At 40.3% G+C, this 26077-nt stretch overlaps 1 protein-coding gene across 5 annotated transcripts in view; it reads right to left on the reverse strand.

Moving 5' to 3' along the window:
- The window catches only part of FBXL4 (F-box and leucine rich repeat protein 4), a 125984-nt gene that overhangs the window by 98998 nt on the left and 909 nt on the right, over nucleotides 1–26077 (reverse strand). For 4 of the 5 annotated variants that reach the window (XM_025200063.1, XM_025200064.1, XM_006020454.3 and 1 more), the window contains exons 2-3: nucleotides 13451–13599; nucleotides 12045–12638 (exon numbers count right to left, since the gene is read on the reverse strand). In XM_025200063.1, the coding sequence (XP_025055848.1) occupies nucleotides 12045–12556 (512 nt within the window). In that variant the 5' untranslated portion in view covers nucleotides 12557–12638; nucleotides 13451–13599. Of the gene's footprint in view, nucleotides 1–12044; nucleotides 12639–13450; nucleotides 13600–16920; nucleotides 16940–26077 lie in introns of those variants that run through there. The other variant, XM_025200065.1, reaches the window with a different exon arrangement.

The raw sequence follows: 26077 nt of genomic DNA on the forward strand, positions 1-26077 counted from the left end.
CTGGCTATCCCTTAAGATGTTGACGTCGGCCAGTCCATTAAGGATGGTCTCTTTAATAAACTTTTCTAAGATCTTCCCCAGGACAGAAGTCAGGCTGATGGGCCTATAGTTTGCTGGATCCACTTTCCTCCCTTTTTTGAAGATAGGCACCACATTGGCCTTCTTCCAGTCTTCGGGCACTTCACCAGAGCGCCAGGAGTTTTCAAAGATCTGTGCCAGCCGCTCGGCTATGATGCTCACCAGCTCCTTGAGTACCCTGGGGTGCAGATGGTCAGGGCCGGCTGACTTGAAGGTATCCAGCCTCTCAAGGTTTTCCTTCACGAGGTCAGCACTGATGGAGGGCAGGGAATCCCCCTCACCCAGACCTCCCTGTCCCATAGTGGCCATGGGTGTCCCATGGGACTGATGAAAGACAGACGCAAAGTATGCATTTAATAGGTTGGCTTTTTCCTGGGCATCAGTTGTCAGTTGTCCCTTCTGATTCAGCAGGGGTCCATTGTTGCCCTTGCTTTTCCTCCGGCTCCCCACATATCTGAAAAAGGACTTTCTATTGTCCTTGATGCTCGAAGCTAGTTGGAGTTCAGTTGCAGCCTTGGCTTTCCTGCTTCGGTCCCTGCAGGACGGGACCAGTGCAGAATATTCCTCCTTGGAGGTGAATCCCATCCTCCGTCCTTCATAGGCCTTTCTTTTTAGCCTCAGGAGGTCTGCTAGATCCCTGGAGAGCCGGGGGGGCTGCTGTGCCCTCTTGCTGCCTTTCCTCCAAGATGGATAAGAATTAGCTTGTGCACTGAGGATTGCTCCCTTGAGGAGCAACCACTCTTCCTGAACTTCCCTCACCCTTAGGGCTTCACTGATGAGCCTCCTGAGCTTGTCAAAGTCGGGTTTCCTGAAGTCAAGGACTTCAGTGTTGCTGACGGACTTGCCAGCTTTATGGTGGATGGTGAAGGTGATCAGCTCATGGTCGCTGTCAACCAGCTTCCCATCGATCACTAGGTCACTGATAAAGTCAGCCCCAGTAGCCAGTACCAGGTCGAGCAGCGCTTTACCTCTTGTTGGCCCACAGACTTCTTGAGTCAGGTAGAAGTCATCCACGCATTATAGGAAGCTTTGCGATCGCTTGGATTTTGCTGAGTGATTGTCCCACGAGATTCTGGTTAACTGAAGTCACCCATGACAACCATGGTCCTGGAGCATGCGGCCTCAGCCAGTTCCTGGGCAAACTCCTGGTCAAGCTCTTGACTTTGGGTGGGAAGTCTGTAGTAGACTCCCACCGTTGTGTCCCCTGTGCCATGTTCCCCACGGATTTTAACCCAGAGGGTCTCCAGCTGTCCACCCTGGTCATCAACATCAACTTGCAGGGACGCGTAGCTTTCCTTAAGAGCTACCCCCCCCGCCCCTTTTATCTGCTTGATCCCTCCTCTACAGGGTATAGCCATCTATACCTGTGGTCCAGTCATTGAGGAGCTGGCTCCATGATTTTTCCTGAGATTAAGGTGAGGCTGGCCGGTCTGTAGTTCCCTTGATTCTCCTTCTTCCCTTTCTTAAAGATGGGCACTATATTTGCCCGTTTCAAATTGTCTGGGCCCTCCACCAATCACAATGAGTTTTCAAAGATAATGGCCAGTGGCTCTGCAGTCTCATCAGCCTACTCCTTCAGAACCCTTGGATGCATCCCATCCAGCCCCACGGACTTGAACACGTCCAGCTTTTCTAAACAGTCCCTATCCTGTTCTTTCACCACTGAGGGCTGCTGACCACCTCCTCAAACTTTGCTGCCTAATGCAGTAGTCTGAGAGCTGATCTTGCCTGTGAAGATGAAGGTAAAAAAAGGCATTGAGTACTTCAACCTTTTCCTCATCATCTATCACTATGTTGCCTCCCCCATTCAGTAAAGGACTCACATTTTCCACAACCTTCCTCTTGTTGTTAACATGCTTGTAGAAACCCTTCATGTTCCTTGTTAGCTAAAACTCCAATTGTGCTTTGGCCTTCACAACTTCATCCCTGCATACCCAAGTTGCCTAAATGCTTCCTTGCGGAAAGGTCTAGGAATGGAAACCACTCTGCTCTTTACGTGTATTCTGCTATCATGAACCCATGAACAGATTTTACATACTTTGTGGTCACTGATGTCCATCTTCTCTTGGCTTCTTCTGCTTTGTTGGTCCAGTACATTGATGGCAGGAAATGAAATCTCCAGTATAACTGATGCTGTTTCCTGTGATATTTCTCTGGATGAGGAGAATGCTACAGAGGCACTGTCAGCAGGTTTACCTCCTTCCCACCTTCCAATATCTTGATCCCAGCTTCAAAACCCACACAACTATGAACAGCTTAGCTGTTGCCTTCACACTGACCTCAGAAACCTGACACTGCCTCTCTGGTAACCGAGCTCCTTCTCTGATGAAAGCTATTAGTATTCTAGATCCATAACAAATATCACTTGTACTGATTACTACTACTTAGTATTGTACAAATCAAAACACTGCCATTCTTTCAATGCTGGCCACTTAAACTTTCCAACTTAAAAAAAAACAACACAGAGTAAGCAAAGTTTACTCTTCTAATCAGGCTTGGAAATTTCATTGTTGAAATACAGAATAGGAAAATGTATGACTGCTTGATTGAAAAGTTCCTATTTTAAACCATCAAGCCTGAAGATCTGTTTCAATGGGTATTTCAGTTTCCATAGGCTTGAAGACAGAACCTGACCTGGCTTTCACTGATGGAATGGAAATGTCCCACCAACTGCCATTAGTTCCCTAGCTAGGATAATTCAGATGTACATTTTTAAAATTATACATTGTGCTAAATAAACTTTGATGAAAAACAATTTCTCCTGTTGCAGAGCACTTTAAATTCCATATAATAAGAAACCAAAACTGATAGATGCCAATTTCCATCTCTGTTCTGGATGAATAGTTTCCATGGGTGACTAGCTTGTGGACTTAATCATACAAAGAAAGAAAATATTCAGGTCAGCACAGATTAGCTTTCCTATTCTTCTTCATATCAAGGTCCATAGATCTTTTACAATGGACCCAAAAGCCTGAAGAAGACTTCTGCCAAAAGAAAGGAAATGCCATTGGCCAAGACTGAAAGACCAATATGCAAAACTTGGTAAGACACTTAATAACTCTGCCCTGGCCATTAGCATCCCTATGATTGGACTTTAATGTTTAAATAGTAAAGGAATATTTTTTAAATTTTCTTATGAAATTAACTTCATGACATTGTCAGGACTTATTTCACTGTCAAGACTTATTTGAATTATGGATCTTCAATAAAGAACGGTCACCGCTTCAGGAAAATGCATGCAACTGGCAGCAAGTGGAATGCCAAATCTAATAGAGAGGAAGCATAACAAGACTTCCTGGTGAGGTAAAAGGACCATATGATAGTCCAAGTAACCTTGTAGGTATTGAGTAAGGCTGCTGCCCTAAGGAAACATTTAATGTTGGAATAATTTCTTTTCCCTGAATAAGCCAAGAATATCATGCTGCGAGACCTGACCTTTTTGTATGGACATTTATGCACACATAATAATTCTTCTGGAGGAGCACAAAGTTATGTTCTGGTGGTTTATCATGACAGTTGAGCTATGGACTCTGCACCAAACAACAGAATAAATACAGTTTGTTGACTTTAATTTTTCCATTAAAAGAGCAGTAATCCCTAAAATTGGTTTAGCCGACTAGCTGCTAATACCAGAAATATGACTTATTCTGGTAGCAGCTAGTCAGCTAAACCAATTTTTGTCATGTATGTCTAATGTTCATTAGAGATTAGTATTTGATTGGACAAAGACTACTTGGTCAATTGACCAGTCAAATATTGTCAAATAATGATAAAATATTTTAAGCATTAATTTATTAGAACAGTGAAGAGAGACACTTTAATCTTCAGTAAATTAGATAATTAGCTAATTACAGACAAGTTATATAACTGCTTTTGAAATTAAATTCTAAAAAAGTTGCAATTAATTTTTCTAACTAAAAAATCTTAGGTAAGTGTAAATATGAATAATATTCAAGACCAGCAGTGTAACTGAGGGAGGCAAACAGGTGCAAAAATAAGTACCGCCGCCATGGGCACTATCCTGTCCAGCTCTGCTCATTCATTACGGCCACCCTGCTATGCCTTGGTTCAAGACTGAAAGCTTGCAAATAAAGACATTTTTTACAACTATTTAGTTGGTCTAATAAAAGATAACACCTCTACCAAGAGTGCTGAATACTTCTCATTTCCTCAGCTTTTATCCCAAAACCCCAGGGTCAGCTAAAAAAGTTGTAAAATAATAATACAAATATTAAACAGAAATAAAACACACAGAAACTATAAAAGACAAAATTAAGTTTTTAAAATGTACTAAGTTAGTTAGGCCAACTCTTCAGGCATTTTGCTGGTTGCATTTGGAGATGCCTGCAATCACAGTAGATGGTCAGTAGAAGATTTTCTATGCTGCTGGTTTTGGTTCTTCCTCAGCACAGAGTAGGTCCTGCAGCCCCATGTGGCTTAATGAAAAGAAGGGAAAGGAGGGAAGAGCTCAGGAAGAAGTTAAGGGCAAGAGGTACTTGCTTCTAAGTGCAATGAGTGAAAAACAAGGAGCCTTCACTGGAGGGTGGCTGGAAGAAGTGGTAGCTACAGCTCTATGCTTTTAGGAAGATAGGCCTCAGCATATGGAAGCTACTGAAGGAGTTCATGATATACAATTTGCTATATAACAAATTTTCCATATAAAATCTATATAAAATCTAATTTTGGGGTTGGGTGTCTTAAATTCAGGGTCTTCTTGGATTCTAGCAAATACATTATGATCTAATCCCTCTATTACACCTTCCTATGGTATACAGGAAGAACATAAAACTACAGCTTGTTTGGGACAGCTGTAGTCCCCATAAGCATAGTTTAACAACACTTGGTACTCTCTTGCCTGACAGAATCTATCCTCTGGTTTTTATTTCTGCTTCTTTTTTAAACATATTTTACTATGTGACTACTGTCCTCCCTCCCATGAGACAGGTTCGGGGATATCAAAGCATGCTTAAAGGAATCAGCATATATCTACTGGCCTATTTTTCCTATTATTATGAGAGTATAATTTATTATTGTATTATGGTAGCATCTAATCTAGTGGTTCTCAACCTTTTCAGACTTAAGGCACCCCTCAAAAGACTCAAGGCACACCTTGGAGAATGCCAGGTCTTAATTTTTGCTTGTTTGATGATAGAAAAATAACAGAACAAATTCTTCTGTTGCAAAGAACTCAGAAAGACCACAATGGGTCGTCCTGTTTTCGACACTATGAATTCCTATTTGTAATCTCTGAGTTTATTTTGTGAATCATGTTTGCTCACCTAACAGTGCTGACACTTTTCCCACTGAGTTGTGCATCAACCTCAGAGCACTGGGGCACCCTGTTTGAAAATCACTGATCTAATCAGACCAGGACCCCATTGTGCCACACCCTGAACAAATATAGAACAAAACTGAAGTCCATGCCCAGGAAACTTATGATTTAGGTACATAACAAAATACAACAGATGATCACAGACTGCACGACAAGGGAGTACAACAAAAGATCAAAGCAATTTGAACCTACGTAATGGACACTAGTTTCGGCACAGTAGCAACTTACCAGTGCTGGGTTCCCCTTACTGCAACCACTATTTGGTTATTTACTCTTTGAGTTTGTCCACATAACACAGCTTTGGATAAACAGTGAAACAGCTCAAAGATTGCTCCAAAAGCATTTCAATTCGCAAGCCTTCTGTATTTTCTGTCTCTCACATGGGCACTTTTGGGTCTCCAGATTGAGCTCCTCAGAAACTCTACTCTTTCTCTTGCATGGGGTCCACATGGGACAGAGATCTGTGTTTCCCTGGAGATCTCAGACACCATACTCGTATCCTAGTCTACCAGTAGGATGGTGCGTGTTTTAATGGAGTCAGGCCTGCCTATATCAGGTACTGACAATATCTGTCCTGCATCTGGTACCCCACATCCATGACTCATAGGGAACAGAGAGGTAGGAGAAGTGGCTGAGCTCCTCCAGGTGAAGCATGTCTACTTGTGTGGGCTGTGCAGATTTCCCTCTGGTACACTGCCTTTCACATTTTCCTCCCTCATGGCGATGAGTGGACTGTTTCTCCCAAAGACTTTTTCTATCCCTGCCTATTTCTTTCTCAGCTGGGAGAGGAAATGAGCCTCATGCAGAATGAGCAGCAAGAACTGCAAAATGCCCTCTGCCAGCAGACTCTGCTAAACTCCCCAATGAAACATTTGACACCACAAAGAAAGAGAAGAAACACCGAACCTTTCATTTTGCCTTTTTTCCCCTCAAGCTAGCTCCTTCCCTAACTTTTGCAGGAGTGCCAAGAGATACACAGGAAAAGAGGATGTGGAATTAAGGGTCTATATGCCCAGAGACCCTTAATTCCTGATTGAAAATCATTGATCTAATCAGATGAGGACTACACCGTGCCATACCCTGAACAAAATCCCAACTGTTAGTCTAAGAATCTGAAATCAAATTTGTAATTTTGCTCAAGAATGCTCTGCAGCAAATATGTCTGGCAGAGCCACAAGACACTGAGGGGGAATTAAAAAGTGAAGAAAACTTCAGGAGGTAGGGCATTCCCCTGTTGCCACTAACAAACAGTCACTAGCTGTGACTGAGTTACCAGCAGGATTAACCACTGCAATAGATCTGTAGCATGAAGAAGAAATACACAGATGACACTCCAATTTACTAAAATAAGAAATAATTGCATAGCAGCAGCCAGATGTACTGTGAAGTAGCAGCACCTGCACTGTTACAAACTTCCAGATTGGTTGGGAAATTGTGTTTTTGAACTCCCAGTACAGCACACAGAAATGTGATGTCACCAGGAAAGTGCATGCAACTGGAAAGTAAAACTGACCGTCCACTGTAATTAAAAAAGGAAGATTTTTTTTTCCCTGTATTTTTCACATTCAGTTATCAGAATTGTTTCTGTAACAGTAAGTTTTAAAAAAAGCTTCAGTGATTTCTGACTAGACAGCTCTGACTTCAGTATACACACATTTATTTCTATAATCTGACAGCAACAAATTGCAAACTATTGGTAAGTTTCTAAATGACTGATTCAGATGAAGGAATCAATGCATTTTAAACAGTAAATTTTGGGGGAATGACGGAAAACAGAAGAATGGTAAAAGTATTTTCCTGACCTATCTTAGAACTACCTTCTCCAAGTCAGCACCTGTTTCTACAGTAGTCTAGACCCTGCTTTCATTACTAATTCAAAAGAGAGGCAAAAGAGAGCATCTTCTTGTAGTTTGTTTTATCAGTTGGTTAAGGATTATCATAATCAACCATTAACATTCCCACTTGCCATTTTGAAAATTTAAGAGACCCTTCCGTTTAAGGGTGCAATTTCTCTGCCAAGCATCTGTCTGGGTCGAGAAGAAGGAAGGAATAAACACATGTAGGATTCCAGAATTGCTGGAAGTTGTAATTTTGATTAAAGAATTTGAGCTTTCCTCCATTTCCAAGCAGAAGATCGATTAATCATAACCTTTTTCCATACTGAATCATTTAGTGTCCTTCAACAGATCCCTGACAAGCTTGACCTATTTAAAGATAGCTTGAATCAAATTGCTCCAGGCTAGTATCTTCCTACATTCTTAGACTAACAGGAGGATTTCATAATCACTGGCAATGATTCAATGAAGTGGATAAGATGCACTGTACCATCACTGGGACTTAGATGAGAACCTCTCTCTAGGAACATGCAGGACTAGTTCTTAGATTTAAATAAAGCATAACATTGGTGACAGCCAAAAAACTGACATCTATTCGGACCATGGATGTTCATAAGAAAGAAAATAAAAAGGCTTTCTTGAGCAAGGTATTAATCTTCTGGTTCATAAGACTTAGATGTTGCTGAGTTTAGAAACTGCCTGAATCATGTACAGCCTTCAGAGCCTACATGTCCTTCCTCTGTGGAACTGGAACCCAATTTTTTTCTGGTCTAAGAGGATGGGATCTGGATGTTGGTATAGAGTCCAAATGAAATTACTAGAGACTTTCTGGCTAAATGGTTAATATCACTCTTCTGTCTTCCTTAAAAAGAGCTCTTGGTTGATACTGAGACAACTAAACCGGGAGACATAGTAGGGAATTAAGGATGCTGCACACCAAGCTCATGCTTGATCCCGCCCATGGCCTGACCCCACCTATGGAATCAATCTGTACTACTCATCTCTAGGGACCTACTGAATTCAGAGTTTCACAATTTTGGTGGAAACTTTGAATTTGGTCAGTTGTGAAAAAGCCCAGTCCCCACAAAAAAGCGTGGGGAACAAAAACAGATGCAAAATCAGCAGCAAGCAGGAGGAAGGGGAAGAGAGCTGCAAAACCAGGCAGGAGTGGGAAACCCTGGACTCCTGAAGCACAAAATCAGCTGCCCATAATTTGATAGGTCCCTCCTCATCTGGGTCACAGGGTCAGCAGGTTGAGCACTGCTGGCCTAGAGGAAGACAAGAGTCAAGAAATTCTTGATAGAAAAATGAGGCAGCAGCAAAGTCCAAAGGAACCTTGCTCTGCCTTCCATGGAAGTAAAAGATTCCATTTTTAATCTGACTGCAGTAATCCAAGCATGCCCTGGTTTACAGATGTGGAAACTTGTCCATTATACTAGCAACTTATGGTTCATGAGCCAGATTTGGCCTACCAAAAATGTTATCTGACCCATGAAGACACAACCATGGTGAAAACTGGCAGTTCACCCTTTTAGCACCGTGCACTCATACAAATTAAAACATTTTAATATAAATGAACAGGCCACAAATAGTTTCTAGTTTGTATTCAATATTATTGCCTTCTAGTTTGGATCTCAAATTCTTTACCTCTTCACTAACAGTTGCTGCTTCTCTTTCTAGGTCACACTTTCTCTCTCTCAAGATGACATGGTAAGAATTCCAAAGCAAATAACGAAACCCACAAGAAAGTTTCATTTTGTTGTAGCATTAGTTTTAAAAGCTGCAGCAACTGCAGTCAGGTATTCTATTTATTCACTTGGGAGGTGCACAAAGATAGAGGGGGCTACCAACTGTCTACTTCTTCTGCTTCAATTTTTTGCAGTCAGCTTTCCCAGTATACAACTACATTATCTGATTCTGCTATTACACATAGCTTAAAAACTACAGTAGAAGTTTGCAACCTATAGCCTCAGGCTCAACTCACCCCATGGAAGCTTTGACTCCAACCCACAGACTGGAGTGCTTTGGCAGCAGCCACAGGGACAAATGCCAGCTGTAGGTTTCCCTGTGCTATCGAAGACAAGCGGCAGCAGGGTCCTAGAACCCATTTTCCCATGACAGCCTACATCTGGAAAAGTTTGCCTACTCCAAAGAAATAAAGTGAAATGGAGTTGATTCCCTTCTGCTGCACTATTGCCCAGGTGGATTAGCCTCAGCGCCAGTAAAAACTAGCAAAATTATCTTTATTTTGCATTCTGTTGTCTGAGACGGCTATAAACTGCAAAGATACTGCAGCTCTCCCTGAACATTAGGGAATAACTGGCTCTATTGTTTTACTCTAGGGTCACAATTGAGAAATTATCTTTGCATTCATCAAGTGTCAGAGGTTTGTTGTTCTCCTCCCAGTCTTGTCTCTTCTATCACACCAATGAAATTTTTAGCTCTACAAAAGCTGATGGCACTAATCCAAAAAAAGAGTCCTAGTCTACTCACTATGTAAAATGGATTTTTCAAGCCCTGTAAATTGCTAACACTTTTCTAACATGGTTTTTCTTTTTCTTATTTGGGTGGGGAGAGAGGGTGTTAAATAAACGATAGCCTCATGGCAACCCCAGCCATCTCAACGTTAGAATCTGCTCATAACCGAGAAGGGCAGAAGATTCAGCATAGCATAAAGCTAACTGAACTGGCTTCCTCTACCCACCATCCCCCAATGGCACAGCACTGTTACATTTGCTGTTTGGTCCTGTACTGACCATAATCAGTCACCATAAATTAGAGCAGTCTGGATCAATTTATGCCAGTGCTGAAACAACCATTATGTCAATGTTAGAGAATCAAACCCTGCTATTTGTTGATCCACTCCTACCCACTTAATTCTGGCATGTAGGAAAATCTGGCTCCATATCTTTGCATCCGATCTGCTCTTTTTATAGCTTGCTGTGAACCTTTTTAGATAGTATTTGTTCCTTTTCTTAATCTGCCTAGTATCACTGCCACCACTCAGCTTTTATATAGAACTTTATAAAACATTTTTACATTTGTGAATGAAAAGGAGCTAAGTGTCATTATCCACATTTTACTAAGTGGAGAACACAGATGGAGCAAGAGTAAGTCACTTGGTTCATGATCACCCAAAGAGCCAGAAGAGTTAAAAACAGAACTCAGAGATCTCAAATCTGAGCTTGAGTCCACTCCCTTCCTCACTGAGCCACACTGGTAAGAATTTAACTTCTGTAATACCTGGTAAGAATGGTAAGAATTTAACTTCTATAATACCAATGCAAAGAGTGATAACAAAAAAGTATTTAACAGAATGATCCACGGAGTTTGACTTTGATACCTCAAAAACCTGTTAGACCACATCCAGACATGCAGGGGTATGTGCTTACAGCAGCACATGCCCCTGCATGTGTGCCCCACTGTGAGACAAATTGCCCTTGCCCAGCTCTTCAGCCCAGGACAGCTGGAGGTTGGAGCCAGCACTAGTGCTGGTCCCAGCAATCTTACCTGGTGGCCTGGAGCAGCAGGGGCACAGGTCAGGCAGCATGGAGGCCTGGCCAGAAGCCAGAGCATTGCTCTGGATGGCCCGGCCTCTGCGTGTGCCAGTGCACACTTGTTAAGCGTGCATTGTACCGCTTTTTCTTCAGGGTAGTAAAATTCTGGTCCTGTGCTGTAAATCTGTAGCACGGAGTACATTTTAGCATTTGCTGTGCACAGTGTTTGGCACCACAAAGAAGTCTGCGGCACCACGAACTGCACAACCCTGTATGTCTGGACATGGCCTTAGACTTTATTTCACATAAATTGTTAACAAGCATTATTTATAGAGGTCTCCTTAAATGCGGCCTTATTAGAACAGACAGGTACTGATCACATGCATCTTTAAAAAAAAAAAAGAAAAAAGGCATAAGGGCTATGAAATACAAAATAGGACTGAATTTTTTCCTTCATTGACCAAGTAGAGAATGTCACTCAGAGAATTCAGCATGGTCACAAAATCATTCCTCAGTTTAAGAAATAAAATATAAGAAAGTAGAAACAAGTCTATGAAAGAATTCTACATGACAAATATGAAAAGTTTACCAAAAAAAGGCTAATGTTAATATGCCATAGTTGAACATGCTTACTCCTGCATTGCTATTATCAACTAATTTCAAGAATGTATTATTCTACACTCCAAGATAGAACACAGTGAACAACATGGAGCCTTTTTGGATATGGTGGGATACATATCTAAATAAATAATTATCCATTTTAATTATAACAACAACAACAAATCAATTTTTATTTTGTTTTAAAACCAATGTAGGTCTATATAATTTTAAAGACTTCCTATTAAGATTCTAAGACATAAGACATTAGGCATGCTAGGTATATTTCTGCATTACAGTGAAATAAATAAAATCCTCTGGTTTCTTAAAATGAAACATTATATAAACCCGTTACCCTCATTACTTGGGGAAAGTACATATTCAAAAGAAACACCATTTAATGAATAGTTATTGTACATGTCCAGTAACTATCAAGGGTTTTGATGATCTATATTATCTGTACGTGTGGCTTTTCACAAGAACCATTATTATGCAAATGAACCCTGTACAATCTTTGATACTAAAATGGTCTCACTTACTAGATCTATGTCCCCAATTTTAGTATTAAGACAGAGTAGAAAATTAGAACACATGTGCATGTGTTAAACTTTGCACTAAAATAAAGAAACCATTTGAGGATCTGATATAAAATCCTTGAAGACATTATTGAATAAATTTAGAAAAAGACAATGAGTAAAAGTTTACCTTACTTCAGCTGGTGGATTTTGGGAATAGGGATTTGCAGAACAAGCCAAAACTCTAACTACAGCTCCAGGATGATACGTTTCCAGAATATGCACAGCTGTGGGATATACTGGATCCTCAAAAGCAAGCTCTACGTAGTCCTGGCTGTAGAAGTTAGGTGGAGTCCTCTTGAACGGCAATCGGGCACTAGGACACTGATCCCACCACGTTCCGTAAGTTCGAAACACTGCAGTCTGAGTAAAGTCACCAGAACTAGGGTACACATTCTGAATACCTGCCAAATTCCACATGGTGTATGACATGCTGTTTTCACTACCATAATGGGAACTAAAATCCAAGACTTCTTTGGCATACTGAACTATTTCAACATTGATAGGTAAGGCTCGGTTGTTTGATTCAATAGCTCTCCGGCTGTTCATCATTTCTCCCCTTGTAGCAGTCCTGGCTCGGCGCCGAAGGCAGATATAGTAAAACATGCTCAGAACTGTTAACATGGGAAACACTGGTGACATCTAGATATGAATTATGAAGCTGCAAATGGTTAGGAATCCTTTACAAGGTCCATTAACCCTTTGTAGGATGTTTAAAAAATAGCTGAATAAAACAGAATAGTGAAACATGGTCAGCACAGAACATTTCAAAATAAAATACATGCATTTTTCTCATTTTAATTTGTCCTAAATAAAACACTGACATTAAAGATCTGGCATTAAGTATAAAACTTACTTAATGAAAAGGGATTATTTAAAGTCAAAATATATCTAATGGAGCATCTCATTTTTTTCCACCAGAAAGATAGTATCTTATGAAAGAAACACTGATCACCTCATCCTGAGGTAAACAAAAAACTAAAAAGGAGTAGTTGCATGCAGTACTGAAAATACTGAGCCAATATTCTGAGCATAAAATCTCATGGCCTCAGTGAAAAATCTCTGCGATTCTTATGCTCCTGAAGTGCAAGCATCGTGTCTGAGAGTATATCTACATTGCAGACTCATGCAAGGTAGCTGAGCTAGCATTAAATGAGCTGCCTTGGGTACCAGAAGCACTGTAGTCACAGCTGAACAGGTCTCAGCACGAACTAATTTATCCTACAGGAGCTAGACTGCTCCTGGGACCCAAACTAGCTTATTTAAAGACCATAGCAAAGCACATGCCATTAGTCCAGAAATAATTCTTGTAAATCTTCAGAGGTGGACTGCTCACGTCATCAAATACTTTGCTCCCATTTGAGTTGCCCTTGTGATCTTCCTGGTGGGTTTTGTAAGGCCTTTGAATTAAAGGCAGTTTTCTGATAATTAAAGTTTAGTTTTGGATCAAATAACTGTTTTCCATTAGACAGAAACTATGTTTTTATTTTAAAGCCCTTCACACTCCTCTTTCAAGTTGCCCATAGAAGAACTCACCCCTGATACAGAAGTCAGTAGACTCCAAAAGTAAATTCAGTGGATTCTATATTATAGTTATTAGCTGGTCACATCCATACAGCCATGAGGCGAGGTAGGTCTTCACAGTGCTGGCATCAGAAGCAGTTCATCTAGACAGCCTCTTACACCTGATAAAGAGACGACATTTTGATGTATATGTTGACTGGGTTTGATGTAAAGTTTGCTAAATGCAAAAAGGGCAGACATGAAAACAAACTTCTGCTGAACAAAATCCCAACAAGAGCTAGGTTTCCTTACCAATAAGTTAATCCATCAAAGTATAAATAAAATAAACTTTAGCAACTATACTGCAGGGTACTTTGCTCTGCATATACTGCAGCCTCCTCCTGGATTCCTTTAAGATCAAAAGTAATTGAGGATCTAAAATTAACGCCCTAGAAAAGTCAGAAGAGCTGGATGGGAGGCGGGGGGAAGAATCATGTTTCCATATTTTCAAAAAAATATTTAAGTTAATTGTCTTTATTTAACCAAATTATTTTGCTGAAGCAAAGTGTGGATTTAATATACTGAACCATATATAAATTGACTAAATGCTGGCAATAGGCATTTGTAAAAAATGTAGTCTTAACAATGCCCAGACTGAGCAACATGCAAATAGTAAACAATTACAACAATCTGCCGAAAAGGCTGGGTTTTTTTAATTCGTTGAATTTACTAATCAAAAATGTTCTATCAACAGTGATAAAGAAATTTGCTTAAAGAGATATATTTTGGCTTGAGTGTTTTTTTAAGGAAACAGAGGGGTCCTTACTGTATTTCTTACTAATAAAACATCATCTTACATACCCTCTGTTTAGTTAGTAGACACACTATACTATAGCAATACACTGTAAACTATTGTATGGACAAACATAAAGTCCCTTGTAAATATAGTTATTCATTTATACTTCTTTACAGTTTATCAAGGAGCAAAGAAGTCCAACATTTATTTCTGTGTCCTTATGAAAGTAGAACTGTATTTCCCTATTAAAATCTTGTTTAGCTGTTCCTCATTGGTAACAGGGAGCAGTCTGTATAACCTGCTAGAATGAACACGAATGACTCAGCATCTCCTAAAATAAACTAAGGGCTTCTACAGCACTGGGGCTTCTGATTACTTTATCACAGGGCATGTGCTGTATTAATCACTGAGCCAGACACTCACTGCACATCTACTTCAGGACAAATAACAGCGGGTGATCAACCCAATGCCTCCACTGGTCCAGGAGACCAACTGCACATTTAACATTTGAAACAGGTCAAAGGGCAGTGCTTTTTAGTTCAAAAACCCAAGCTTAAATTATAATTATTCCCTGAATGGAAACAAATTGGAAGGCTCTGTATGAATTCTCTTTATGGTTCCACAGTAACTCATCTTCCTACCCCTAAACAAAAAAAATAACCTTCCCCCACCCCCAAACACACAGCATCCACTGAGCTCTCTTTTTTGTCTGAACACCATTAACAACTGCAAATGCAGGTTTTTGGAGATAACGACAGGCTGCAGCCTCTGCTCCTCCTACGTTTGGCAATGAAAAAATACGCTGATGAATTGTTTGCTCCTTCTCTTTTCTTTTCCTCCAATAATTATTTTTGTTTGGGTTTAGTACTTAACTCAGTTTTATATCCGCCTGCGACAGCAACAAAGTAACTACATCTGGCACCTAATGCAGGAGGGAATATGTAAGGATTTGTCTTGACTAAGCCCTGTGCTCTACAGGGAAACCATATCAAATAAAGCCACAATTCCCAAAATGCTCCATGCTCCCAGACTTTGGAAAACTCATGGAAAGAAAGGAGAAAGGATTTCATCTTCTCCCTGTTCAGGTTGGGGAAGCTTTAGAATTTAACTGTGAACTACACTTCCTTCAGAGTCTTTTCTGCTGATGCCTCCTGATCCAGATTTGAGAGAGGAAACAGGTACTAGACTAGAACGTCCGGGCTGCAGCCTTCATTCTGCCAAAAGGTTCATCTCCGGTGCAGCACCACGAGTTAAAGGGCAAAAGGGGAGAACTTTGCAAGATGCTAGGGGTATGCGAAATGGGCCGTATTCGATTCGGATTCGAAGATTCACATTTGGCCAAATCAGAATCTGAAGATTCAATGCTGATTCAGAGAATCAGCGACTCAGCCATAGACACAGCTTTAGACCTTTTTTCTACATACCTCGAGGTACCAGGCATGGCTTGTGAGCACTGCAATGGTGGGGAGGATGGAGTGACCCACAAGAGAAAGCCCCCCACCCCCCACCATGCTCAGCGGCGAACCCGGAAGTGGACCAGAAGTCTTCCAGTCCACTTCTGGGCCCGCCACCGAGCACGTAGTGGGGCCCCAAGCCCTCCTCGCTGGCTCAGCCATCAGCCACGGGGGGACCCCAAGTGTTTCCAGTCACCGAGCCAGGGGAACGTGGGGGAGCCCCCCAGAGCGCTCTCCAACAGACCCGAAGTGCTTCTGGTCCACTTCCGGGTCTGCTGCCGAGTGCGCTGGGGAGCCCCCACATTCCTGTGGGACGCTCCATTTGCCCCACCATCGCAGTATTCACAAGCCACCTGGTACCTTGAGGTACGTGAAAAAAAAAACATTTAAAGCTGTGTCTAATATCAGGACCAAATTCAGATTCAATTCAGAAAGATTAAAGAGTCTCCTGATTTGATACAGATTTGAAGATTCGGCCACCAATTCGGGCCGAATCTCCGCCGAATCAAATCAGGGACCGAAGCGTCGCACAGCTCTACAAGATACCTTCCACAAGTAAATTCTTATATAGTTTTGGAATTGTTCAAACTCAGACGGAGATAGATAGCAACATTTGATTTTAACTACATTATTTTGTACATTCCTTTCGACAGTCATTTGACTCTCCCACACCCCATCCCATCTAAGAATATTTCTAGTATATCACAAGTAAAAAGAAGAGGCTGCCATAAGACTCAGTTATCTCTGAGTGGAAGAATTTCCCCAGTTTTATGGAGATCACCACCCCAACTTCATTTAACACTCTTCAGAAAAATCTTAGTTGGGAACTAGGGGGTACAGTGAAATAGTGCCCATATATTATTTTAAAAGTTACTAAACACCATAGAAAACAAAGCATCAGTTCTATGGGTTGGCACAAGAAAATGCATGTGCCTGTTTTACATTTCACAAAAAATTAAGCGTATTTATAAAATATCTTTGTATATCTATGCGTTCATGTTATGCATCAAAACACTCTGGACATTCATGTGTCACAACCTAGATTCAAATTTTAGGACTTACTATTTATCTGAATATCCTTCTTGTGATGACTTAAAAAAAAAAAAATCGAATCAGTTGTTGGACCGCTCTAATTTCAAAAGTTCCATTTCTTTTATCATTAACAATATTTTCATAACTTATATTTATTTTTAAAGCTGTTCAACAAATTTAAAAGGAACATTTTTCTTTTTAAACAAAGTTAGGTTACTAACATTCAGTCTTCTTCCCAACCCATTTGCACCATCTTTCAGATAGAGATTTTGTCATGATACTACTGCCTGTGATAGGTGAAGATCTGTCTCATAGAGCATCTGAAACACAAACACTCTGAAGTCTGAGAAGAGCCAGTCAGTCAAGTACAAAGTTATTTAGAAAAAGCCTGTGTCATTTTTTTTGCCCTGACTCCACAACAGACTTAAAAAAAAAAAAATCAGCACTTTTTCCGACTTCAACTGTCATGTGCTTTTGGTCTAAAATTCTGCTATAAAGACAAGAAGGAACACAAAGACGAAGTGTTATCATTTACTTCCATTTAAAACATGCTTTAATCAAAAGTGAAAAGCACATTTTTAAGCCTCATAGCCTAGTTTAAAGTCCTGTTGAAAACTCCATGACCTGTACTACTACTAAGAATAATTAAAAATATCAAAAGCAAATGTTAGTTTTCATCAATTATGCTTTTCATTTTCATCAATAGTTGCTTTTACACAGCTACAATTGATTTGTATATTCTATATGTAATGGGTCCCTCATGCATTAACAAGCTACAGAAATATCCAGTTTATAAACTATACTACTGCTCCCTAGCTTCCCAGGCAGTTAGCTACACACAAACTGGTTTAAGTGATTAGAAACGGGTTTAATCCTGTAACAGAACAGCTCAGTGCACATAAACCAGTTTCCAAATGGGTGAAACTGGTTTAAGATAAACCTAGTTGAATGTAGTATCAGACTTAACTGATTTGGGTCAAACTACTTTATGACACTTCTGTCCCAGACCCCTTCCTAGTTCAAGTTAAATCACAGTCCCCTGGCAACCCAGCATGCTTTCCAGCCCTGGGCTGGGCTGGGCTGCCTGCTCCAGAGAGCAGGGCTGTCCCCACCCCACCCCTCTGCTTCCTAGCTGGAGTAGTGAGGGCTGGCTGACAAGGGGCTAAGGGGAGGAGCAAGACCAGCTGGGGATGTAGCCCAGACTACAAGGGGGAGGGGGGGAGGCTGCCTGCCCCCTGCCCCCCCCCCCCCCAAGACAAACCCCAGCTGGGGTCTGGTGCCAGGGACAAGGGTTAAACCACCCTTTACCCACAGCTGGCTGGAACTAGGGACTATAAATCCCAGAGGCACCTGGAAGCAAGAAGAGGAAGTGATGAGCAACCCTGCAGATCCTGCTGCTGTAATTCTGGACTACAAATCCCAGAGACCTTGGGGGCAGCAGGAAGAGGAAGTGAACACACAGCCAGAAAGCCATGCTCTAGTGCTCCCCGGCTTCTGGCCTGAGCCACTGCAGGCATGTGGCTGCATTTCCTGAACCAAACGCAAACGTCTGTTTGCTTCTGTTTCAATTTAATCTATGTGGTTTAGACTAACCTTCAAAGATGGAATCAATTCAGCCTCGGGCTTCTTGACTATCTGTACCTAGCCTTACAGTCACAAGAGAACTCGCTAATTTGATACCATGGTGACAGGTAAATTGAAGTAATCTCTCCTGTCCAAAACCTACCACGAGAAGGTATCTCCTAAATCAGGGGTGGCCAACTTGAAGTACACACACCATAAACAGCATGGGCAACCTGCGTGTCACACAGATCAGGGGGAAACACAGGGCAGGCAGGGCGAAAGAGCAAAGATCAAGCAGGAGAAGGGATCAGTGGCACTCAGAGAGGGCATAGGGCTTAATTTGTGACATGCCTGCCAAAATAGTTTGCCCCCACTGTTCTAGACCATTTCCCTTTGAGGTGCCAGTTGTTTATAATGCAAATGACAGAAACTGACTTCAGTCTGGCTTAATTTAAAGAATACTTTATTGTCTAAAGAAGGGAACACACAAACACTGACAGTCAGAGTACAAAAGTAAACAAGACTTTAAGAATTAAAAGAAAAAAAAAACCCACAAATCTCTTTCACTGAACTTGATGAGTGAAAATGTACTGTATAATTTACCAAACCGAAACACAGTATAAATCAAGGAAACAAGTTTCTGCATTTACTCATGATACACACCAACTATTAAAAATAAATCAATTTTTCTCATAGTAACTCTTATTGATGAACTTCCAGGTTTTTATCATCTCAATTTCCATATCTGATATATTTTAAGGGATACTTAAACATATTAACTGGTAATTATAGTTTATCAAAAACAACAAAATGTTTTGTTAAAGTCCTTGAAATCACTGTATTTTGAAATTCTGTACATTTTATAAATTTTTGTAGTTTACCAGGGAAGTGTATTTATACAATTGATTCCTGGTATAATTAAATATGTAGTACAAGTGAGGCTGATCAATAGGCCATTTAACATGCACTTATGCATATGCATGCACAGTTGTACTACTTTTTCCAAAAGTTTTGTAATTATGCTGCGTAAATTATTTTACCCATCCTTGTCTTTGCTTTCTGTAGTGATTTTACACCACATACTGAGGGAGCCATCTTCTTCTGTGTTACTATGGAACAACAGTTTAGATTTTCCACAAACTGCCACAAAGTCATGAGGCAAAAAATCTGCAATATATAGATAATTCAAACCATACTTTTTGTAGACAGTGACAAGATAGGCAAAATAGTTACAAAAACTTAGCTGTACTTGTAATTAAGCATTTCCTGAAAATATAAACATATACATAAAGGAACTTTACCAAAATAGGGCACAGTGTACAAATAATACTCTTCCAACAAAAATGGGATAAAGTAATTTAAATGTATATATTTTTAAAAGGAGTGTTATATAGGGACACAAGGATATTTAGTGTAAACACCTAGTACCTAGTGGTGACTCCATAGCTAAGGTACATTCTAAAAATGGGCATACAATAAATTCCTGTTTTTCCTTCAAAACAAAGTGGCTAATTCCAGTTAGCTTTTCTAAGCATTAAATCGTCTACGTACTTTTTATTTGGTTCCTCTCAATACTTTTTCCATTTTGAGTAAGTGGCGTTTGAATCTGGGTTCTCTCTGAAATTTCCCCTTAGCAACCTTTGACCACTCTTTAATAAAATATGTATATAGCTGCACAAATCTTAAGACTCAAAACGGAGACCTGTACAATGAGATGGGTTTATATTTTTCAGGGATGGGATTAAGGAAGAGTTCAGACTATGATGATGGTGTGTAGTGTCCTGCAGCTGTGGCAAGGGGTGGATCCAAGTGGGTGTACACACAATAAACTTTGAGCTCACTAGTTCATTAATGCAGCTCTAGAACTCATGGTGGAGGGAAATGGTAAACACTGCTGCTTGCTTGACCTATCCCACCCCTTTGTCCACTCCCAAATTCAGCAACAGCAATATTGGAATAGAGAGGGGCTCTTTTGCCTCTCCCTATAGTCTTTTTAAGACCACCTTACAAGATGCAAGGATTTTAAGCCCATTTAGAGTTCTGCCATCCAAAACCTGAAAGATCCAGCCCGTTTCTGCATTGGTTCTGAAAAGCTAACAGGTATAAAAAGCAGTATAGCAGCAAATCAAATAAGTGACTCAAAATACATAACAACAGCAGATCTCATGAGTTGTTTCTGGAGGGCAGGGGTTAAGTTTTGGGGGTTTTTTTATCATAGAATACTTTCAGTTTAATCTGAAGAAGTTTCCAGCTTGTTATGCATGGTCCAACATCACATCTCTCTACTGAAACTGAGTAAATAGCTGCTGACAGATTTATTCAGCTGGACTATCAACAACCTGAAAGGAGGCTGCTGGACAATCATTCAAGGATGCTATCAATCTCAAAAAATAAGATGACTTAACAAGCGATCAGAGTGCTAATCGGAGAAACAGCTCCTCAGGGAAAGTGTCACAGACAAAATATGCCAATCTGCACCTTTGGATTTATGTTTTACCCACTCTCTAAATCAAAGGAAAAAATATCTAAATTATGATCATCCCTATGAAACAAGAACAGAGTAATTATGAACTGGTACTAGACAATTAGAAAGCAAATACCCAGAAGCAAAACACCCCCCAAAAAAATCCCCAAAACACAGAGGTAACAACAAGTAGACAGCTTTTATCAAAACTTAGTATAGTATTAGAGAATGAAAATGAATTCCCAAGGGGCTAAACAATATAAGACATTTAGTAATTAATCACAAGTAAAACAAAAGGGAGAAAAAATTATCGTAAAGGAAGCAAAATTAAGTATTAGAACAAATAAAGTAATGAGAACAAGAAACCTGAATTGCTTCAGGATTGATAAATTAATGCAAGGGACAGTGTGACAAAACAAGGACGTGCTTAAAGCAATACTCAGCATGCAACAGAGCCATTCATATACTTGGCATAACCACAGTGAGACTGAAGGAAACTTTTTTTTTTTTTTTTTTTTTGGGGGGGGGGGGGTGGCAGCTGGGTATTTGGCAGTACTTGGTAATCCCATGTTTCAGGACTTCAGCTAGGGCCAGGAAGAATATTTCTCCCCTTTCCCACCCATGAATGATTTGTTTTCCCTCCCTCTCTCCTTGCCTTGGACAAGGCCATACCCCCACTGCTAGTCAGGGTCTTCGGCTCAAATGCACTGGTCCAAAGGGATTCAGAAACCTCACACGTACTTAGCTCAAAGATATTGCTCACATACTCAGGGTCAAACTGACTGCTATCTTTGGGGCCAGGAATGTGTTTTCTCCTCAGGTTGGACAGGCAAAGACGCCAGGCTCTTTTGCCTCTCCCTGTACTCTTTTTCCAAGATAATTTGAGCATGCCACAGGTCTCCCTGTTCCAGTATGTTGCAGATTGGTTTGTTTGTTTTAATAGTGTGCTTTGGGGTGAAAGGAGATGGGGCAGTCTATCTTGTGAACCCTTTGGACATAATTTAATGCAGATGCAGAGGACTGACCTGATGGCCTGGGAGCCCCGCCCCGTGAGGGCCTGGGAGTCCCCCCCCCCCCCCCTTTCCAGTTTTGTTTTCCTATGACCAGGAGACAGCTGAGGCAAACTTTTTGATTTTACTTAATGGACAAAAAAATATGAATGTGAAAGCTAATGAAACTTTCAGTGGTGTGAAAGACTGGTAAGAAGCTAGGGAAGAGGTTACACTAAACATATGTAAAAGAAGAGGACTAGATAACATGCAGTGATCTATTCAGTAATTGCCATGGGTAAGGCACTTCAGGGGCAGCATGCAAGACTGTGCAGAATACATAAAATGCAGAGACAGGACAGTCAAAAGGAGCAAAATGTACAGTTTTAGAATTGAGAAAAAGGTATTGGTACAAAGCTTATGCGAGTAATTAGGTGTCTTCCCCTCCCCCAAACTCCACTGTCTCCAGAAAAAAAAAATTAAAGAAAGCCATCTGGTCAAAGCCGGTTTTCCTTCAAATCACAGGCAAGTTGATGACCTCCAGAGGTCATCTAGTCCAACCCCACTGTGAGGCAGGATCATTCCTATCCAGTACCCTGGGTTGAAGTTCATCAGGCCCTGCTGACTTGGGTCAGCATCCAGACCCATCAAAAAGCTGTTTCTTTTGTTATCTCACCCCTCAGCTTTCCATTTCCTTAACAAACCATTGATGGTTGTCTGGTTGCAACCTAATTTTTTGCAAAGACTAAAGCAAGACATTGTTGAGCAGGTCTGCCTTTTTTGCATAACCTTGGCTATTTAATAGTGGACCACAGCTTGTTTGGTTTTGCTTTTCCAGACAATGTATTTATTTAGAACCTCCTTTTGTTGTCCTTAACTTGCCTCACCAGGTAAAGTTCATTTTTTAACCTTTGCCTTCCTGATTTTGTCCCCACAAGTTCTTCCTGTTTCCTGGTATGCTTCCTTGGTAACCTGTCCATCTTTCTATGCCTGCATGCTTTCCTTTTACATCTGAGGCATCCTTTGAGGAATCTCTTTATGCAACTAGTTAGTTTCTTGCCATTCTCCTTGTTTGTCCATTGCATCAGAAGAGCATTTTGTTGGGCTTCCAATACTGTGCTCTTAAGAAGCTTCCAGCCCCCCAGACATATTTTTCCTTCAGTCTGTCTTCCCATGGTACCATGCCTACTATCTTTCCAAGTGGTTTGAAATCCTCCCTTTTTTAAATCCAGTATCTTAATTCTGCTGACCTCATGTTTCCCCACTGTCAGGATCATAAATTCTTATCATGGTCACTTCTTCCCAAGTTTCCCCATCATTTTCACATCTTCCACCTGATCTTCCTTATAGGTCTGTACAAAATCCAAGATAGATGGTCTCCTCGTATCAACTTCCTGGAGCAGAAAGTTACCCTCTATACAAATTAGGAACTTGCTTGACACTGTTTGGCTGTATGATTCTTCCAGCAGATATCTGGAAAATTAAGTCTCCCAACAGTACTAACTTTTAGGAAATACTGACACCTCCTTGAAGAGTGCCACATCCACCTCTTCTTCCTGACATGATGGTCCATAATAAATCCCCACCATTAAATTGGTGCTATATCTTTCTCCTTTCATCTTCACTCAAATATATTCTGATCTGCTAACTTCTTCCTCCTGAACCAGGGAACAAATGTATTTTTGACATGCAAGGCAACACCACCGTCTTCTCTGTCAACTCTGTTATTACAAAACAGAAAGCCAAATTAAACCTCAGCATTTTTGATAAATTGCATTTTGGAGCACTCAGTTCAAAGCAGCAAACACTTCTATCCTACTCTGTTTTTATTCTGTTTATTCCACAGACTGAATCGTGAAATTTTTGCTAAATTTCACTTTGCAATTTTTTCTCTGAAGGGACAGTTAAATGGGCTGACGTGGCACTTATGAACTGCAGAATGCTAAACATCAAGACAAGTTTCCTAAAGAAAAGGAAAAAATGTTTAAGATAAAGAACTTTCATCTATTACATCTTTTACTCTGTAAAAATTCTTACTCATACATGTGCCATCTCTTTTTTCCAAGTACCACTTTCTCTTCACCTGTGATACTCCATCTTCTCTTACCTTAGTACAGCATGTATAATACTGCTGAAAAAAAAAAAAAAATCTTTTCCTTCCATCATTTTGACAACATCCTGCCTCTCTGCACCTTGAGCTGGCTTTTTCTAGTTTTCCCTATTAATTTTGAATTTCCCCCTCTCATTCAAAATTCTGTACATTACACTTGCCGATATCACTTACTTTTTCCTCCTGTTCTCCCCCTCCCTATTTTTGCCTGCTTAGCAAAAATGTTGCAATCCTCTCACATGTTACCAGACCAGGAAGATACTAGAATTTGATGGATTTAAAGAACTAAAATACAGGTACGAAAAGAATGAATACTACAAATGCAGGATGGAAAACAAAATATCAGGAGTAATGGAAATGCAAGGCAACAACCTTAAAAAAAAAAGGAAACAAAACCCTCCCCCTTCCACTAAATTGTCCAGGACAACTCTGAAAAATTAAGGGAAATGTGTTTTAAGTAAGGAAGCTCTGTGCTTCTGTAAAAACAGAGGCTTATTTCATGGCTAGGAGAAGGAAATGAGGGTCCTGGATTCTGAATTAGGACAGATAACCAGGAGGCAAGTCCCTAATGTTTTGAAATTCTCAAATGAGAGGTGCTATATTGTTGCGAAATGTGTTACAATCTATTGATTTTACTGCTATTCTGGTCTTTATATCCAAAATATGGATTCCTTGTTAATGGCATCTTCTTTTCTAGGTATCTTGTTAACAGTAACTTGACCTATTGTTGTATGGTTGAGTACTTCCTTGTTTGTTTGTTTTTTAATAATTCCCAGTCTTCTTACAGGGAATCTCTATTTCTTTCTGGAATGTATTGTTTCATTAACCTAGGTACAACAGGTGTTGATAAAGATGTAAGTCTCCACAATATTTATTGAGAAGATACAATTCATGCGCTGGTTAAAACATTTGAGAGAGAAAAAAAGTCACCTCTTCACAAAAAAGGCCACCACCCAATCTTTACATTAAGAAAAGGTATTATTTCTAGTTATGTTTTGAGTTAGTTGAATCCCCCTTTTTGGAGTTTATTTACATACAGCTACCTTCCAGTCTTCAACCAACTTCTTATTTTAACAACTGATTTATCCATGTAATTTATTTAGTCTTATAAAGCTTTTTCCCAGACTCAATTATTTTTGTTGTATGAAGGAAAGACAGGTTGCTCAAGGACAGCATTAGAAATGTTGTGCAAGGGCAACTGACCAACCCAGTCACCAAGCAAAAGAAAAGCATTACTTAGAGAACATTAAGGTGAAGAATCTGGGATGACAGCATAAAAATTGCAGAAATTAGATGCTGAAGAGATCTAAATTCACCTATATCAGGGATGTCAAAAGTACAGCCTGTGGGTCTCCCAGACAGGCCAGGAATTCAGAATTGGGGTCCACTGCCAAAATCTAGGGTACCCAGAGCCCTACTGGGAATAAGTATCAGTGACAAAAGGTGAGCAATGGCTGTGTTAATCCCGGAAACCACCACATCTCTGGTCCAGGTCCAGCGTATAAAAAGCCCCGCAGGCTGGATGAGTTTGACACCCCTGATCTAGATCAAGCCCACACCAGTGCAAAACTGGTCCTGAGACATACTGATTAGGAAATAGCTTGTAATGTGATGCCATTTAAAAACAAAAACAAAAATCCACAAATACTTTGTATACTAGCATGTATGCAAGGGCTCGAGGAGACCATTTTTTAGGCCAGAAAGGTAATAATTCCTCTTTATCCAACCCTTGCTAATATTACCCTTGGGATTCCTATGGAAGGTTTGTTCTCACTATGAAAAGAAACACCCACAACAGTAAATTACAAAGAATATATATATGGCAGAAGGAATAGATGGTATGACCCGCAAAGAAAGATCCATGGAACCTAATATGCGCACCTTACATAAAAAGTAGCAAATGGAAATCTGTTAACTATCATTACACAGGGCTACTCAGAGGAAATACTACATCCTTCCATTTCACATTAAAAGGAACATTTCTACCACAGATTAGCATCAACTGCTGTTCATTACCCAGATTAACAAAAAACCTACAACACAAATTGCTGAATCTAAGAGCTGGTATTAAGAATTAACAAACTAAATAAACTAAATGCTCCACATCCAGGACACATTTGTTAGGGACCTTCACAAAGGCTAGTCTAGCACAAGGGAACTGTTTCTCATTATTTTAAAGCCCATTAAGGAGATGATCCTAACTTTTTAAAATGCCAATTGTGGGCTCTACAGCCACACACACAAATGTTCAG

This window comes from Alligator sinensis, unplaced genomic scaffold, assembly GCF_000455745.1.
Source record: "Alligator sinensis unplaced genomic scaffold, ASM45574v1 scaffold145_2, whole genome shotgun sequence".
In the NCBI taxonomy this organism is placed as follows: Eukaryota; Metazoa; Chordata; order Crocodylia; family Alligatoridae; genus Alligator; species Alligator sinensis.